A 16,494-nucleotide genomic window follows, 5' to 3' on the forward strand; every position below is an offset into this window, starting at 1 on the left:
ATTGTTATTTATGAATGGTTGTTTTTTTTTAACTTTGTAGAACACATGTTTGTAAGATGGGCAGCTATATAAACTTGAAAAATAAATAAAGTAAATAAAATTGGCTACATAAAGGAAAATAACATTTGATGTAAAATGCTTTTATAAAAACAACAAACAACTGTAACACCTTTATATCTGAAAAAGCTTTGGAGGATTGAAGCTTTCTTATGTAAGGATTGTGTTACCCTTCTTTTTCTTTTCTTTTTTTCCTTTTCTTTTGAAAATAATTTCAAGCCTTTTTAAACAGCTGTTCTTTTAAGATTTCCTTAATGCAACTTCAGAAAATGAACAATACATCCTTACTTCCTGCTCTGAACATCCAAACGGATATTTATGACTAAATATTTCTATGAAAAATAATATTTAAAATGAGTTATCCCATTTCTAGATATGATGATTCAATTTTAGTAGTTAATTATGATCAGGTAAATAAATATTCATTAAAATGACTTTTTTTTCTTTCAGGTTTCCAGGGTTGTGTTTTAATAAGTACAATTCTCATGGCTATGGGGTTAAATTTTCTCACCATATATCAGTCTAGCCAAATAGCAATTAATGATAAGCGAAAAAATTAAATATTCAGTTTCTTTCACATTAAAACTGACACTGACTTATTTGACAATACTATCATTAACTGCTTAAGGATAACAACATCTGTATCTTTCTTGTGTTTTTTAGGACATTTGGGCTTCCAAGACAGTTTTGTCACATCAGGTGTTTTCAGTGTCACTGAGCTAGTAAGAGTCTCTCAAAGTAAGTACAATAATTATGCTACTTATTTCCTTACTGTTTTCTTTGATTAATCCACCTCATATAATCATTATATAAAAATGAAGCTATTAGTTACATATTAAAAGATCCAATTTTACAAAAAAAAATTACCTTGCAAGTTTTATCTTACTGGAAAATGAAATATGTTTCTAGTGTGGCAGGTGTCAAAGATTCAGTTGATTAGGCAGTTCTAGTATTAACACCAGGTTTTTGGCAGATCATTAGAAACTAGTGCTCTGGGAAGAGTCATATCATTGTATTATTTGTATTTGATCGCCAGAACAAGAATATCTTAGGACCTATTGTGTCTCAAAACAAGATGTGGATGATTTGCTATTTGTGGTAGTAGTTTCATAAAGAGGCAGCCTACCCCCTAATCTAAACCATTTCAGTGGCAGTTTATTTGCTTTCAAAATTAGAACACTGATATTTATTGAACTGGCTAGATAAATCTCTTTACACATACAATAGCACAAAGACTGCATGTCTATTGTCTATGAGCATGGAATTTCAGCAGCTACCTTATACATTGATTTATAGAGACACAGATTTTAGGAACCTTAAGGGTAGGTTTCTACCCTAATGTAAAATCATACTCCTTTGTAAAATAGAAGCTCCAATTTTTCTGTACTCTAAATATGACTAAAATTTAGGGTTTCTGACAACTAACCCATACACAACTCAGTCTTTTTTTTTTTAGCCATTCTTTTGACCTTTACAGAATGCTAATGTCATTGGTCTGAATGGCATGCTGCAGTATGATCATTACCAGTTTGTCAATAATCACTAACAACAGTGAATGAGGAGTACCTGTCACCACCCCATTCTATTGATCAAAGGTTTCTTGATTGTATTTTACTATGACACAATCTAGAGTCCAAGGAGACAAGGAGAGTGTTTTTGCTCTGCTCGTTGACAAGTGTGCTAGGGCTTAACAATTTAAAGTTATGAAGATTTTCAGCTTTAGTAAAGCCCCAAGTCAAAAATTTTATCCTGTAATTATTGCTATCTTTATATTTGTAGTTTAATAGTAATTTTATTAAAAATTACAATTACAATGATAAAAATTAATACAAGTTAAAAATAAATAAAAATATATTATGCAGAAAAGAAAAAAATCAAAAAGAAAAAAATAAGACTATTGTGAAGAAAATTAAATGTATAAAGAAATTACTTCACCATTCATCATAACAATTTTAATAACTTATCGTCTCTTAAAATATAGCAAATGATCTCTTCTTCCCATATCTCATCTCTTATCTATGAACAAATCCTTAAAATCTTGTCATTCAGTCTTGTTCAGAGATAACAACATACCTATATTAAATTGATCAAATAAACCAACCTTATATTTCTTCCTTTTACTTCTATCTTGATTAGTTCTTGTCATTTAAGTCCCTTTTCAGAGATAACAACATACCTACTGTATATTAAATTGATCAAATAAACCAACCTTATATTTCTTCCTTTTACTTCTATCTTGATTAGTTCCTTCAAATAATGTCCTAGAACTTTTAATTGTTTTCTCGGTCTCTTCTCACAATACTCTTTAAAGAACTTTAACAAGCTTCATTTGTACATCCAATATATGAAAATTATCCAGGCCACTCTCCTAGTTTGATATTTGTATATTCCTTTTTATTATTAAGATGTCATTATATATACAGGATCAGAAAAAGGAAAGGAGGCAAGGTTATTGTGCAGGAATACAAGCTAATTTGAGGGCTAATCCACATGGAACTCCATTTCCATCTGTCCTGTTTGCCATCATTCGCTCCCTAGAGACTAAAATGGACAATCTGAAACTTGAGCTGGCCACGAACAAGAAGTGTATATTGGAGGTGGCGACCCTTTGAGAGCTGTATGCAATGAAATTTCATTTTGATGTATGCCAATTGGTGAACATTCAAAGTGACAATAAAGTTGTTGTTGTTGTTGTTGTTGTTATTATTATTATTATTATTATATATGTTAATATTCAAACAAAAGCATTATTCCAGTAAAATGATTCTTTATAATTAATTCCAAAACATTATTTTAAATTTATCTGGACTCTTAGTCTGTTTGTTACTTTCTAAAATCAAAGTTTCAATCATTCTTTTACTGTTAATTAAGTCCTTAAGCTTGTATTTAAAATTACTTTTGCTAAGGTTTGAAGGAAACTCTGTGCTATAACTCTTGTCAGTCCCAAGATTCCTAACAGCTGAAAAAGCAATCAACAAGCAATTTCCAGAATTGATTAGCAAATGTGAATCTAGTGTCATTTCAAAGGCACAGATTGCAGTTTGAGCAAGATGGCTATTCTCACATCTCTCGACGCATTAAACCTGTTGGAGACTGCTGTCTGGCAGTCTCATTACAAGGAGCAACTGTCTGGAGCACTGGTGGGTGATCTCAAGCCCGCTCCCTGTCCAGAGAGGAAATATTAAAGAGCAGTCTACTCATTCCACCGCAGTCATCAGCTCTGCTTTTCATGGAGCTGTCTTCAGTCCACTCTTTCTTCCCTGGAAGTTTTTCCTTATATTTTGTAGTTTTAATTGCAGCAGATTTAGCAGCTAGTACCCTTAGAAATACATCCCCATTCACTTCAGTAGAAAGCATTTACCTGCTTGGAGGCTATGCTTATCAGCAATTTTCCATTTAAACTGTATAGAGATCTCTTGGTGTGTATGAGTTCTGAATCCCACTTTCAGGAAATATCCAAAGCAATGAAATATTCGTAAAGTATTGGCCGAGGATTTCTCCCTAAGGCAGGCATCATTTGAAGAAACGTGATTGTTTTTGGCTGCTGCTGATTTGAAATATATCCTCAATATTTTAGATTGCAACCCAGTTCCATTAAAATAATAAATCAAAACCTACAAAGGTTAGATAAACTTACAACATGTGGAAAATAACAATCTGCTGTTGCCATCAGGTATGTTGGACAGTCTTTGCAATAGTGGACTAGAATAAAATCCTTAGATTGGCATAAGGTGGCACCCTAGTATTTGGGACTTGCAATAATTCTCCTGTTGCATAGCATGAATCACTGTTGCTTAAAAGCAATAAAGGCAATAGCGATTGCTCGTGTATAGCATGCCTCCCCAAAATCACCTTGGGAGGTGAAACATCCTCGTTATGACTTGAAAACGTTTGTAAGGCAAAGCAGCAGCATTTCTCACTGGCAATTTAGTATTGTAGCACGAATGCAGAAGGTTTAAAATAAGAGTAAGAGGAGAATGAAATTGGCAGGCAATCTCAGAGAACACGATGTGCAGCCATTGATCTACCCTTACTACAGATAGTCCATGACTTACAACCACAATTAAGCCCCAAATTTCTGATGCTAAGCGAGACATTTGCTATAAGTGAGTTTTGCTCCATTTTTCAAACTTTCTGGATACCAATTATTATTATTATTAATTATTATTATTATTAATTTAATTTCTATACCGCCCTTCTCCCGCAGGACTCAGGGCGGTGCACAGCATATTAAAACAGATACACATATCAATAAAAATAAAAAATAAAAATAAAAACCCCTCTAAAACCAAATTAAAAACCAAATATTCGAAGCTGTGTTCCAATTAAAATTATACTTAAAATCGTCCCTAAATAAAANCGGATCTCGGGGGGTAGTTCGTTCCAGAGGGTGGGGGCACCCACAGAGAAGGCCCTCCCCCTGGGGGTCACCAGCCGACACTGTTTGGCCGACGGCACCCTGAGGAGACCCACTCTGTGGGAGCGTACCGGTCTATGGGAGGAAATCTGAGGCAGAAGGCGGTCTCGGAGGTAACCAGGTCCGATGCCAATGTTAAGTGAATCACTTCAGTTGTTAAATTAGTAATATCATTGTTCAGAGAATCCGGCTTTCTCCAATCATGATGACCGTAGCATCCACCAATGGGTTATCATAGCCTTCCTGCTCAGTTGAGACTAAGCAAAACTTTAGCCACGCCTCCTCTGGGCGGTTCCTCCCCAGTTCTTGCTTAGTCTCAGCTCAGTTAGAACGCAAGTATATGACTGCACATGTCATATATATGAGTCAGTTGCCAAGCGTCCAAATTTTGATCACGTGACCCCTGGGGATGCTGCAATGGGCGTAAGTGTGAAAAATGGTCATAAGTTACTTTTTCAGTGCCATTGTAACTTTGAACAGTCACTGAATGAACTCTTATAAGTTGAGAACTACCAGTATTTTGAACTAGGCTACCCCTACTGGTCCCATTAGAAATCCGTCTATAATATAATGAAAATGGCATTTCTGCATGATTTTTCCACTGGGCAGTTGCATATTACAAGTTGACTGTCATACCTTCCCCAAAATATCAGTCATTTAAACTAACTGATTAGACTATAGATTGGGCAGAGAATCTGCATAGACAAACCATTAGTAATTTATTGGTTCACCTCTACGTACAAATATAGATGGTCCTTGACTTATGACTCCAATTTCCATTGCTAAACAAGACAGTTAAGTGAGTTTTACTCCATTTTGCTACCTTTCTTGCCACAGTTGTTACGTGAATCACCCCAGTTGTTAAGTTAGTAACCTGGTTGTTAAGTGAATCTGTCTTCTCCATTGATTTTGCTTGTGAAAAGATTGCAAAAGGTGATCACATGACCCCGGGACACTGCAAACATCAATTGCCAAGCTTCTGGGTTTTGATCATGTGACATGCAGTGATTGTAAAGGTGAAAATGGTCATAAGTCACGTTTTTCAGTGCTGTTGTAACTTAGAACGGTCACTAAATGAAGGGTTGTAAGTTGAGAACTACCTGTAAAAATGCTGTATAAAAGAATGTGATAGTTGTGGGAACAGGAGGTTGGTGCTCTCACAAGAGCCCCTGCAAAGCAGGGAGTATCCCAAGCAGCCTCTCGGTCACTCAGTGGATGTTTTTGTATCCTTCTGCTTCAACCAGAAACAGCATATGTGTTTTTGCATTGTTTCCTTTGACTGTGTTTTGGAGAGCCACCTTCCCACCAGCTCTCTGGTCTGCCACCTCGAAAATATTATTTTTGAAGCTGTCTGTGTGAAATTGTCCAATGGGGTAAGCAAAGCTGGCTTCTGGGAACATATAGTTTCTGTAGAAGTCAGTCTTCGCCAGAGGCGGCGTGGAATAATTTTGCACGCCTTTACTCAAAGGCGCTCTATAACTCTGCAAGTTTATTTCTTTTTATACATTCCTGTATTTCTTGTTATTTGCTGGAAAGAAGAGGAAGGATGAGCCTTGCCCTCTTATGGTCCTCTACATTAAAAATTCATTGCAGAAAGTTTACTCTCTTACTTAGGCTGTGCCAATTCCCTCCTAGATTTTAAAATACTGGATTTCTAGGATTTTAGAATATTTGGGAGAGTGTCAGTAGTTCTTCTCTAAATAATCACTGCTCTGGGTCAGGAAATGATAATATCTGGGGACTGGCCAAAGGGAAACTGTTTTGGTCACCACTGCTCTCTTCAGTATGAAAACCTTATATATGAAAAATAACATCTGTATTTCAGAATCTTGATGCCAATTGTAAGACATTTATGTATCCTGGCCAGTTTTCAAACAATAACTACCTAAGCAGGTAATTAGGATTTAGTCAGAACTTTCCAAAGATTAGCTAGGAGACCTGTTTGAATTAATTATATGAAATCATGGAAGTATAGCTCTTGATAAATGGAAATTATGTGCATTGGTACCTTGGTACTCATCATTAATTGGTTCCAGGAGGTGCCAAAAATGATGAGTACCAAACAAATTTTTCCCATAAGAAATAATGTAGTGAGTCACAAGGCAGCTGACACCAACAAGAACTAACTTGTGCATTGAGTACCAAATGATGAGTACCAGACGTAATTTTTGTGTCAAAATCTTTGAGTACCAGCTGAGTACTAAGGTACTACTGTAACAATAATCTCCCTTCATATTTTAAAGGCTAAGCATCAGGGTTTCCAGCAAAGCATTTGAACCAGGGCTGACATTTTACTGTGTTCCTTGTTCAGTCCTTTAATTAATTAAACATTGGTAACATAATCTTACATTGCATTTGGTCTGTAATTATGCTGTCATCTCAACAGTAATGGATTTTGGTAAGAGTTAAACAACATGATGGTCAGGACCTTTTGTGTATGTGCAGGTTGAACCAAGAGTTGGTCTTGTTCAAGTAGAAGTACTGGTAGTCCTCAACTTACAACTGTTTGTTCAGTAACCATTCGAAGTTATAAAAGCACTGAAAAAATTGACTTACAACCCGTCCTCTCATAACCATTGCAGCATTCCCGTTAGTTGCATGATCAAAATTTGGGTGCCTGGCAATGGGCATATATTTAATATACTTGCAGTGTCCCAGAATCACATGAAGGCTATTTGAGACCATCCTAGCTGGCTTCCGACAAGCAAGACCAGTGGGAAATGCCAAATTATGTTAATAACCTCATGTTCAAGCTCCAAACCAAAGAAATGCAGTATTACTTCTAAGCAGCTTTCTTACTGTGCCTCATCTATAGACAAAAATCTTGTGAAAGTAAAACAACTACTTGCATCATTAAAGATATACTGTACTTTGAAAGCTTTTAAGGAGGAACTATCCTGACCTTCTTTCTCCCAAGCAAAATATTCAAACCTGCTGTATCATCTGGAATACAGCTCTTCCTTCCACATCACATAGCTTAACAACTTCACTGATTCATTTAATAACCGTGGCAAAAAAAAAGTTTGCAAAAGCAGGCACAACTCAATCAATACCTGTCTTGCTTAGCAATGGAAATTCCAGCTGTTGTCGTAAGCCGAGAACTTATCTGGTATGTTGAAAAATAGACATTTGTGGAATCTATAATTCTCAGGTTCCCTTGCATTATAAATTAACTGTGTTGATTCCTTATGTAAAACACTTCAAGCTTTCCTCTATCATTCAAGAGTAGTTAAATTTCACTGCATGATAGTATGAAAAATATTTATTTGGAAAGCTTGGCTTTCTACAAAGTCTGCCATTTGAGTTCAGACATAAAAAAAAAGAAAAGAAAAGAAATATAACATAAAATAGCTATAGGCTTTGAATAGATGTTGCTGCGTCCTTGCCTTTTGTATGACACTACACTATTCAATGGCAACCCACTCAAACCTTGCTTTTAATCAATATTCTATTAAATCAGTATAAAAAGTCTCCATAAACTTAGTGGTCACCTATGTATATAAATGAAATTCAGTATAATTAGATGGGCAATAGTGTGCTGTAGAAGTAATGTTAAAACGAACTTGCAGCTGCAATATTATACAAATTTCTAACATAAGCTTAAGACAATAGTCTGAAAAGAAAAAAAAACTAGCCACAAATTTCAGCCATATTTTACAGATCATTTTTTCCCTTTATTTTGATCAATTGATGAAAGTATCTAGTACTTAAAAGATATTATTATTTCTTGGGTCGTCCTCATTTAATCAATTTAATATTCTGAAATGTGGTTATGCTTACCAAAATATATATGAAGTCAAAGCCAGTTTTGGATGATCCATACACTGAAAAAAGTGTAAGCCATAAATGCACAGAATGTATACATTTTAAGAGAAAAATATTTATTTTTATAAATAAATTTGATAAAATTTTATAAAATTCAGATAAATGCAACAATAGGTAAGTACAAGCTACCTTTGGGATCAGTAAGAATTCTGTTTTGTTTGAAACAATCATCCCAAACCATTGTGTCCGTAAAAATTTTGCTTGCTGCTGGAGCTCTTGATTTTACATTTTTATGGATAAATAAATAGAGGCTATAAGCTTAATGTATAAATGTATAATTAGTAAATATATATTTTAAATTCATGCTTCCCACTAATTCAGTAAAAGGAAAATTGTTCATCATATCATACAAAATGAAGTAGTTAGGCTGCAAGTCTACTTTTATAAATATTTATATCTATAGATATATAGATATACACACACACACACACGCACAAACACACAAACATGTACCCACAGAAACGTATATATAAAGGTTGGCTTGTATCCCTTCCATAATATTTGTATATGCCCCCAAGCTATAAGCTATTAATGTAAAATTAAATCAAGCCTCTTAAATGAGCTATTAAATGAGAATATGAAGACAGAAGATATAATTGGAATATAGATTATACATATTTAACCTGTCCATATTTAACTGGAGGTAGGTCCCATCAAACCACAGACTTATGTCTGAACAGATATGCTGTTGATAGTGTTAAAAGATGAGGCCGTGTGGCTACTTACCTGAGGGCAAGCTTCATCAAATAGGGTAATCATCATTGATAAAAAGGCTGTCTGCATCCTGAGTGTGTGCATTTTGAGGTTGGTAGGGTTTGAGCAACAATCTGTTGGCTTGCAAGGTAGTATTGAGATCAGAAACCTATCTAGATCAGAATTATCTAGATAAGAGAATCTAGGTTGCACAGAATAGCATAAGTATGTTTGGACTAAAATTGAGGTTTGATTGGGCTTCAAACATGCTGACTAAATTAAGAATGATAGTCTAGTCTACATTTTATTTTATTAAAAGGTACTATGTGAAAGCCATAATTGATCAAATGTCATGAAGGAGAGGAGAAGTTAATATTTGTGGATCCATTTTCTGCTGATTGGTCAACACTATTTTTTTTTAGTGTGCATTGGCTAAAAATGTGTTTATCAAATTTTGGATTTGTTATTATTTTCTTTAAATTCTTTCTACTTTATTTTGCATCATTTGTAAGAGCCTGCTTAGAATTGGGTGGCATATAAAACACTCAAGTAATAAGTAAATAAATATAATAAGATCATACTATTAGGAATGTAAAAATGTTCAATAAAATTCAAGGTAGGACTCGATTTTATAATTTTAGGGCATACATTTATTTCCTTTCCAAATATTAAGAAACCTTAAAGAACATCAGCCTTTATATCATCCTTCGAAATATCTAATTACGTTCAGAGAGAAGCCTTGCTGGCTATGCTGTGGCTTTTGAAATGATGTATTGTCAACATGTCCACAGTGGCAGTGTTCAGGTATCTTTCTTCTGCTGGGACTGATCCATTTAGCGTTATCAAACTCCACCTTTTTAGATGAGCCGTCTCCAGCCATAGACTTCTTAACATTTAGTTTTCAATTATTTTTGAATTATTCTGGATGGCAATTCTGCATTTTGATAGATTTGAATAAAGTTTTGGAATTTTGATGAAAAGTAGTATGATATACTTTTATGTATTATTTGAAATCCTTCTTTGAAATTTCAATAGTGATCAGGAAAAGATGGAAAGAATATGTGCTTTCTTATTCTTTCCTTCTTGCATAGTCACCTGAGCAATTGGTATATATCGCCAACAGAAGAAATGTAAATATAAAAGACTGTTTGGCATCAGATTTTATTATGTCATTTCAAAACATTTTGCAGATTTGGACCTGATTTTTTATAACATATGTTGAAGGTCTTTTTAATCATAGCATAGTTCATCAGTTAGGTTAATAAAAGTAGGTGAAGAATGATGTATATGGAATTGTCTGTTCAAGACACATAAAAGTGTTATATCCCATGTGGGATGATTTGGAATCTGAACTCAACAAATCAGCTTGGAATTCTTAATACAACAAAATTTCCTCCAATCCTTCTTTTGGGAAGTCATCAAGAATTTATGAAAAAGGCATTTAATAGATGATATTTCACTCTTCTAAAATTACTAGAGCAGTCAAATGCTTCCTAGATTGTGCTGAAAGAGCTAAAGTCAGATCCCTACATATTAACATCCCAAGTGGTACTGCTCATTATTTATTTATTTGGGCAAAGAAATTTAGAAAATTACTTCACAACTGTTGGCAGTTAATACTACTTTCCATGTATTGCTTGTATGGTATGCAGCAAAATAAATTAATCCATTTTTCTCTGTTAGCATAACTTTTTTTTGAACCGTTTAGAAACCCTTTGATTTTATATATAAAAATTAATCAAACTATACTATGTAAAATTAAAACGGAATAAAATTAATGTAACAAAAATAAGTATGTAAAACAGTAAAGACAAAATAGAACGATATTCAGTAGGAGTCACAAGACACCTCTTTATTTCCCTTGTATTTATTCTAATATAGATAAATAAGAGAGAGGGGGCATTAGAACAGTGCCTTAGAATCCCATCTGGGATTATTTTGATGAAAAAAATGGGAAAAACATCTATACCAATGTATGAAATTTAAGAATCTAACTGTGCACTATTGAAAAATTAGCATAGAAATAAAGAATGTTAAAGAACTCTTCATCTAATTATTAACTGATTTACATTTGCTTTCTGTTTTTCAATTATATTAACAAAAAGTTTCCTAATCATCTTTATTGTACAATAAGTTCAATATTTAATATCAGTTTTTTTTAAAAAAAATTGCATTTTTCTTTAAATTTGTAATCTATTTATTTAAGCACACTTACTATATCTGGCTGTCCATCTACCAAAAGGAAGCCTTGAGATGTAAGTGGGGTATATATCAATATATGTACAAACACATATGTTTGTATCAGTATTATCAAAGAGTGGGGGTTCCCCTCTTATTATTTTTATCATTATTTCTTACTGATGTTTGTCTCTTGTATTGAAAAAAGATAAAGAAAAAAATAGCATAGGATTCGGCCCCTAGGAATCATGATTAATCTTTTAGCTGGACCTACTTATAGGTCTTTCATGAAAGAAAACTTATCAAGGAAATGGTTTTTAAAACACAAGGATGTTTGGCCAAGAAGTTGGTAAAAGTATAAAGTAGATGCGGCAGAGTGTACTTTTATGATTGATTTCCATTTAAGTCAGACTGACTGCAGTGTGGTCATTTTTCTAACCCATCACTGTTCTTACTGCAGCAGTTTGCTATCTGCAGGGTGTCTGAATTATAGCAGTCCATGTCTCTGTTACCTTTTACACAAATTACTTACACTGGTTTCTTTTTCCATGCATATGTATCAGTTTTACAGCCCCTTGTCTCCATGTCGGGAAATTTTAGCAGACAGCACAAATTGATAAAAGGAGTTAATTTTATAATGTCCCTTTTATTCTTAACTTCATTCACATATTGTACAGGAAACATAGTGTAATTAGATGGTAAATAAATTTATTTTCCAAGTTAATTCCTTTTAAAGATCACAGTAGACTAATTCCCATTTTAATAACATTCTTTTTTCTTCTTCTGTGCTCTTAAAATGCATTGTATCAGAGCACATGAATTCAATAGTATTCTGTGGTAGACATCAGGGAACAGCATAAGGATTGTATTCTTAGTGCAACCTGTTTTTGTATGCTTTAGCCAGAACCTATCTATTACTTCATGTATTGTAATTTAGAGCAAGAACCATCCTTTGCATGTCCAAAGTCCCAATTTCATTCCATGGCAGATTGTGATAACCTGTTTTGTAGCCAAGGAGCACAGTGATAAAAATAGTTATGTCATAACCAGTAGAGCAGTGGTGGCCAACCTATGGCATGGGTGCCAGAGGCGGCACTCAGAGGCCTCTTTGTGGGCATGCGCGCTGTCGCCCCAGTCCTAGGCCTTCAGCTGGGTTTTATAAAACCTTTTCGCTTTAGGCCTCCGCCTCCGTGTGCAAAAAAAAAAAATAAGGTTCAATCAGTCAATTTCAACTTCTCGCGGGAAAAAAAAATCTTGCAAAGTTGGAACTGATTGATTGAACTTTTTAGTCCCACCCAGTCTGCCGTTACCACTGCAGCCACGCCCACCCAGTGGGACACACCTACCCAATGGGCCACACCCACCCAATGGGCCACATCTACCCGGCACTCGACGATGCATAAGTGGGTTTTGGGTTGCAGTTTGGGCACTCAGTCTCTAAAAGGTTCGCCATCACTGCAGTAGAGTGTGTGTTGTAGTAATAAATATTGCTTGGGCAAAAAAAAGTGTGTGTGTGACAAGACACAGGCAATCTGCAGATGGCCATTCCTACAGTGGAGAACCTAGGTCAGAGTAGGTCAAACTGAATCAGAAGAGCTGTGTTTACCTCTGAGTTAGCTGTTGAGAAGCCTTTTGAAGTAAAAGGAAATACAGTGTGGTACTACATTATATGGGCATGCTGTAGGAAATTCTTAAACGAGTTTTGTATTATCTGATTGTGATGTATATCTAAGTTTGAATTTTTGGGCAGTTACTCTTTAGCACTCTCTCTTCCTAAGTAAAATCTTATTTTCTTCAAGTTCTCAAGAGGGTTTGAGCCTGTGACACTCTGCTGAGGCCATGCCAGTTTCATTTCTCATTTTCTTCCACCAGAATGAAAAGAGATTTTAATGCATATTATCTCTGCATTTCAGCTGTAAAAGCCATTGTTGCAGAAGCTCATCTTAATATAGTGGCTACTGTTATCTGGTTTTCATCAATTGGTTTTATTCAATGATTTTCTTATTTGTCAAATGTTAAACTATTAATTATTCTTAGTATTGTTAGGTGCATAGTGCATCATTTTTCAGGGACTGTATGACTAGGAGTAGATCTGGAGCAAACTCCATAGTTCTTGCAGTAGAGCTGATACCTTTGCTTTTCCTATATCAGGATTCATTAGAGCAGGGGTGTCAAACTGCCGGCCCGTGGGCCGGTTTCATCATACCGGAGCCGCGCCCACCCCATTGCTGGCAATGGCAAAAAAGCTCCGGTACATCGCGCGATGTCACGTGACGTTGCAAGTTTGACATGTCTGCATTAGAGTGATAGCTGCGTTATTGGTTGTTGTAATTTAATGATACTTGCATATTGCTATTTTTGTGAAGAATTGTTCATATGTAATGTCAAAGGATGGTTTGACTTAGACACCACGTGTTAAAGGTCTTAACGAAGTAAGTAATTTCCTACACATCGACATTTTGGAATTAATGTCAACTTTCACATTGAAGTAAACGTAGGTAACTACTGCTTATCATACACTAAATTATGGAGATTTATATATAAAGTTCACTACTTATACTTAAACACTTATTCGTGATAATACACGGATACTAACTTATTCCAGTTTTGCGCAGTGTTCTTATTTGCAAAAGTTGAAGCTCCATTGCAATATACCTATATACTAATTCTTGAAAAAAATACAGTTTCCTTATAAGAGGTAAGAGTAGGCTTTATATTCTTATCAAAAACAGTGTTAACTGCATGCATATGTATCAGACAATGTAACGTTAACTGGAAAGATCTTCAGTGACATCGTATGTGAATATCAAATCCATATTATTGACAGAAATAGATTCATGGCTTCTTTTACTCTGCAGAAGGAGGAGTTGATAACATTTTTGTAAATATATAAATAAACAACTTTGTTGCATGCATGTAAGGTGAAAAGAAACTATAGCAGCTTACAAGTATAACCATTTTACAGAACAATAAGTAGTTGGCTTTGCAAAGTTACCCAATGTATGTCATGAGGAAACTTTTTCAGAAGTAGCAATGCTCATATAGTATTAACAGAGGAGGAGGGTATTCAAATATATTAGTAAAAGTTAGACTTCCCTTTTAGAAAAAAATATTTTCAAAGAAAAGATTAAATGAAAAATGCTTAATGCTATAGTGCCAGCTATCTCATATCTTTCGATTTATACGCTGGGTAAAGTCATAAAAGTGAAGGAGATAATTTTTCACATGACTTCCTGATTTTTTTTTTTCCTCTTTTTTCCCTCAGCACCAATAGCTGCAGGAACAGGCCCTAATTTCTCTCTCTCAGATTTGGAAAGTTCCTCGTATTACAGTATGAGTCCAGGAGCAATGAGGAGATCTTTACCAAGCACCTCTTCTACCAGGTAATTTCTGTATAGTATGTTTGTTGAGTTAAAAGGTTGTGACATGATAAGTGTTTGGGGCAATCAAATATGGATAGAAATTGAAAGCTACTTACAGGTATATAGAGTCTTATCACAAAAGAAATCCCAGCAAAGGAAATGACTTTATTTCTATAGGGAACATCAGTGGAACAACCTGCCTCCAGAAGTTGTGAATGCTCCAACACTGGAAGTTTTTAAGAAGACACTGGACACAACCATTTGTCTGAAATGGTATAGGGTTTCCTGCCTGAGTAGGGGTTGGACTAGAAGACCTCCAATGTCCCTTCTTTGCACATCTAATCCATGAATGTTGCATTTGGGGAGCAATTGTTTCAAGTGGCAAGTTATGTACAATCGTCTTTAGAAAAATAAGTACCAGTAGTCATTCCTGTCAAACTCAACAACTATGGCATTCAGTTACTTTTAACCAGCCCTCTGTGCACTAACATCTTATGATATGTTCTTCTTTATGCCTATTATAAAGAGGCCAGGTCTCTCTCTCTCTCTCTCTCTTGGCCCAGCATACCTCACTAAAGTGAAAATAGGAAGAGAGTGCTATGTATACTGCCTTGAACTCCTGAATAAAGGACTGGATGTTAACCTAACAAATGAATAGAGTATTTTTATTTGTTCTTTCAAGAGTTACATCATAATATAGGTACTCCTCGACTTATAACAATTCATTTAGTAACTGTTTGAAGTTAAAACAGCACTGAAAAAAGTAACTCATAATGGTCCTCACATTATAACCGTTGCAACATCAACATGCTCCCATGATTAAAATTCAGGTGCTTGGCAACCAATTTGTTTTTAAATGGACCTTTTTTTCTCATGAAGAATTGAGTTTTTGGGGAAACTTAATTTTAAGAATTGGAAAAAATATGGTGATATGGAAAAATTAAATGGAAGCAAGGATATTGACTTTGGATCAAATGATAGATGATTATAAATTCCGAACATACTCTACATTAAGAGACTAAGATCATCTACCTTCTACCATATGTAACCTAATAGCCATATTTACAGTTACAACATTTGTTAACAACATTGGTTGGGCCAGCAGTGTTTTCAGTTTCTGAGACATCTGAGATATTAGAACAACTTGTTAAACCCTTTAAAAATATACACTACCAAATTAAGATATAAGAGGAAACCTTGGTTTTCTCTTTTCTCTATTAACTTTCATAAGTGTGCGAGGATTCTATTCCCCTCTATAATGTCCTAATTCAGTAAACTGCAAGACCATGAAGAAGAAATCAAATCATTGCAGCAGGTTAAGGGAAATAGAGAAGTAACATCTTCATTTCTTATATGTTTAACTGAGAGTAAAAAAAGAGAAAAAGAAACCTTGGGAAAGAAATGCTCATGGTCAGATCTTTGCCAGATCATTTACATAGCAAGAAATCATGCTTCCTATTTACATTTCTGTGCCATATGCATAAGACATATTTAAATTGCTAGGACTGTGATATTGCTGAGAAAAATCATGTAAGTTTGAACAACTGTTGTTTAAAAATCAGCTCAGAAATAAAGAAATAATAAAATTACCATCTTAACTCCTTTTGCTGCATTTGGTTGCTTCACAACTAACATAAGAGTTCCTTTATATGTGTTTAGCAAAAGAAGAAAGTCTTATGGAAGTAACATGTAAAGTTGTCCTACAAATTGTTATGTATAGAATTTTAAAATATAGTTAATCCTACAATACAGGTTGTCCTCAACTTACAACAGTTCATTTAGTGACAGTTCAAAGTTACAACATTACTGAAAAAAGTGACTTATGACCATTTTTCACACTTATAACCATTGCAGCATCCCCATGGTCATGTGATCAAAATTCTCTCAGTTGGCAACTAAATCATATTTATGATGGTGGCAGTGTCAGAGGATCATGTGATCACCTTTTGCAACACTATGACA

At 34.7% G+C, this 16,494-nt stretch overlaps 1 protein-coding gene across 1 annotated transcript in view; it reads left to right on the forward strand.

Moving 5' to 3' along the window:
- LOC107287079 (nuclear factor 1 A-type) overlaps positions 1-16,494 on the forward strand; it is a 112,652-nt gene that overhangs the window by 15,150 nt on the left and 81,008 nt on the right. The window contains exons 3-4 of the mRNA XM_015815539.1: positions 721-795; positions 14,436-14,553. Coding sequence (XP_015671025.1) covers positions 721-795; positions 14,436-14,553 — 193 coding nt within the window. The remainder of the gene's footprint in view (positions 1-720; positions 796-14,435; positions 14,554-16,494) is intronic.

The sequence above is a fragment of the Protobothrops mucrosquamatus genome, unplaced genomic scaffold (genome assembly GCF_001527695.2).
Source record: "Protobothrops mucrosquamatus isolate PMUCROS unplaced genomic scaffold, P.Mucros_1.0 scaffold347, whole genome shotgun sequence".
Classification (NCBI taxonomy): Eukaryota; Metazoa; Chordata; class Lepidosauria; order Squamata; family Viperidae; genus Protobothrops; species Protobothrops mucrosquamatus.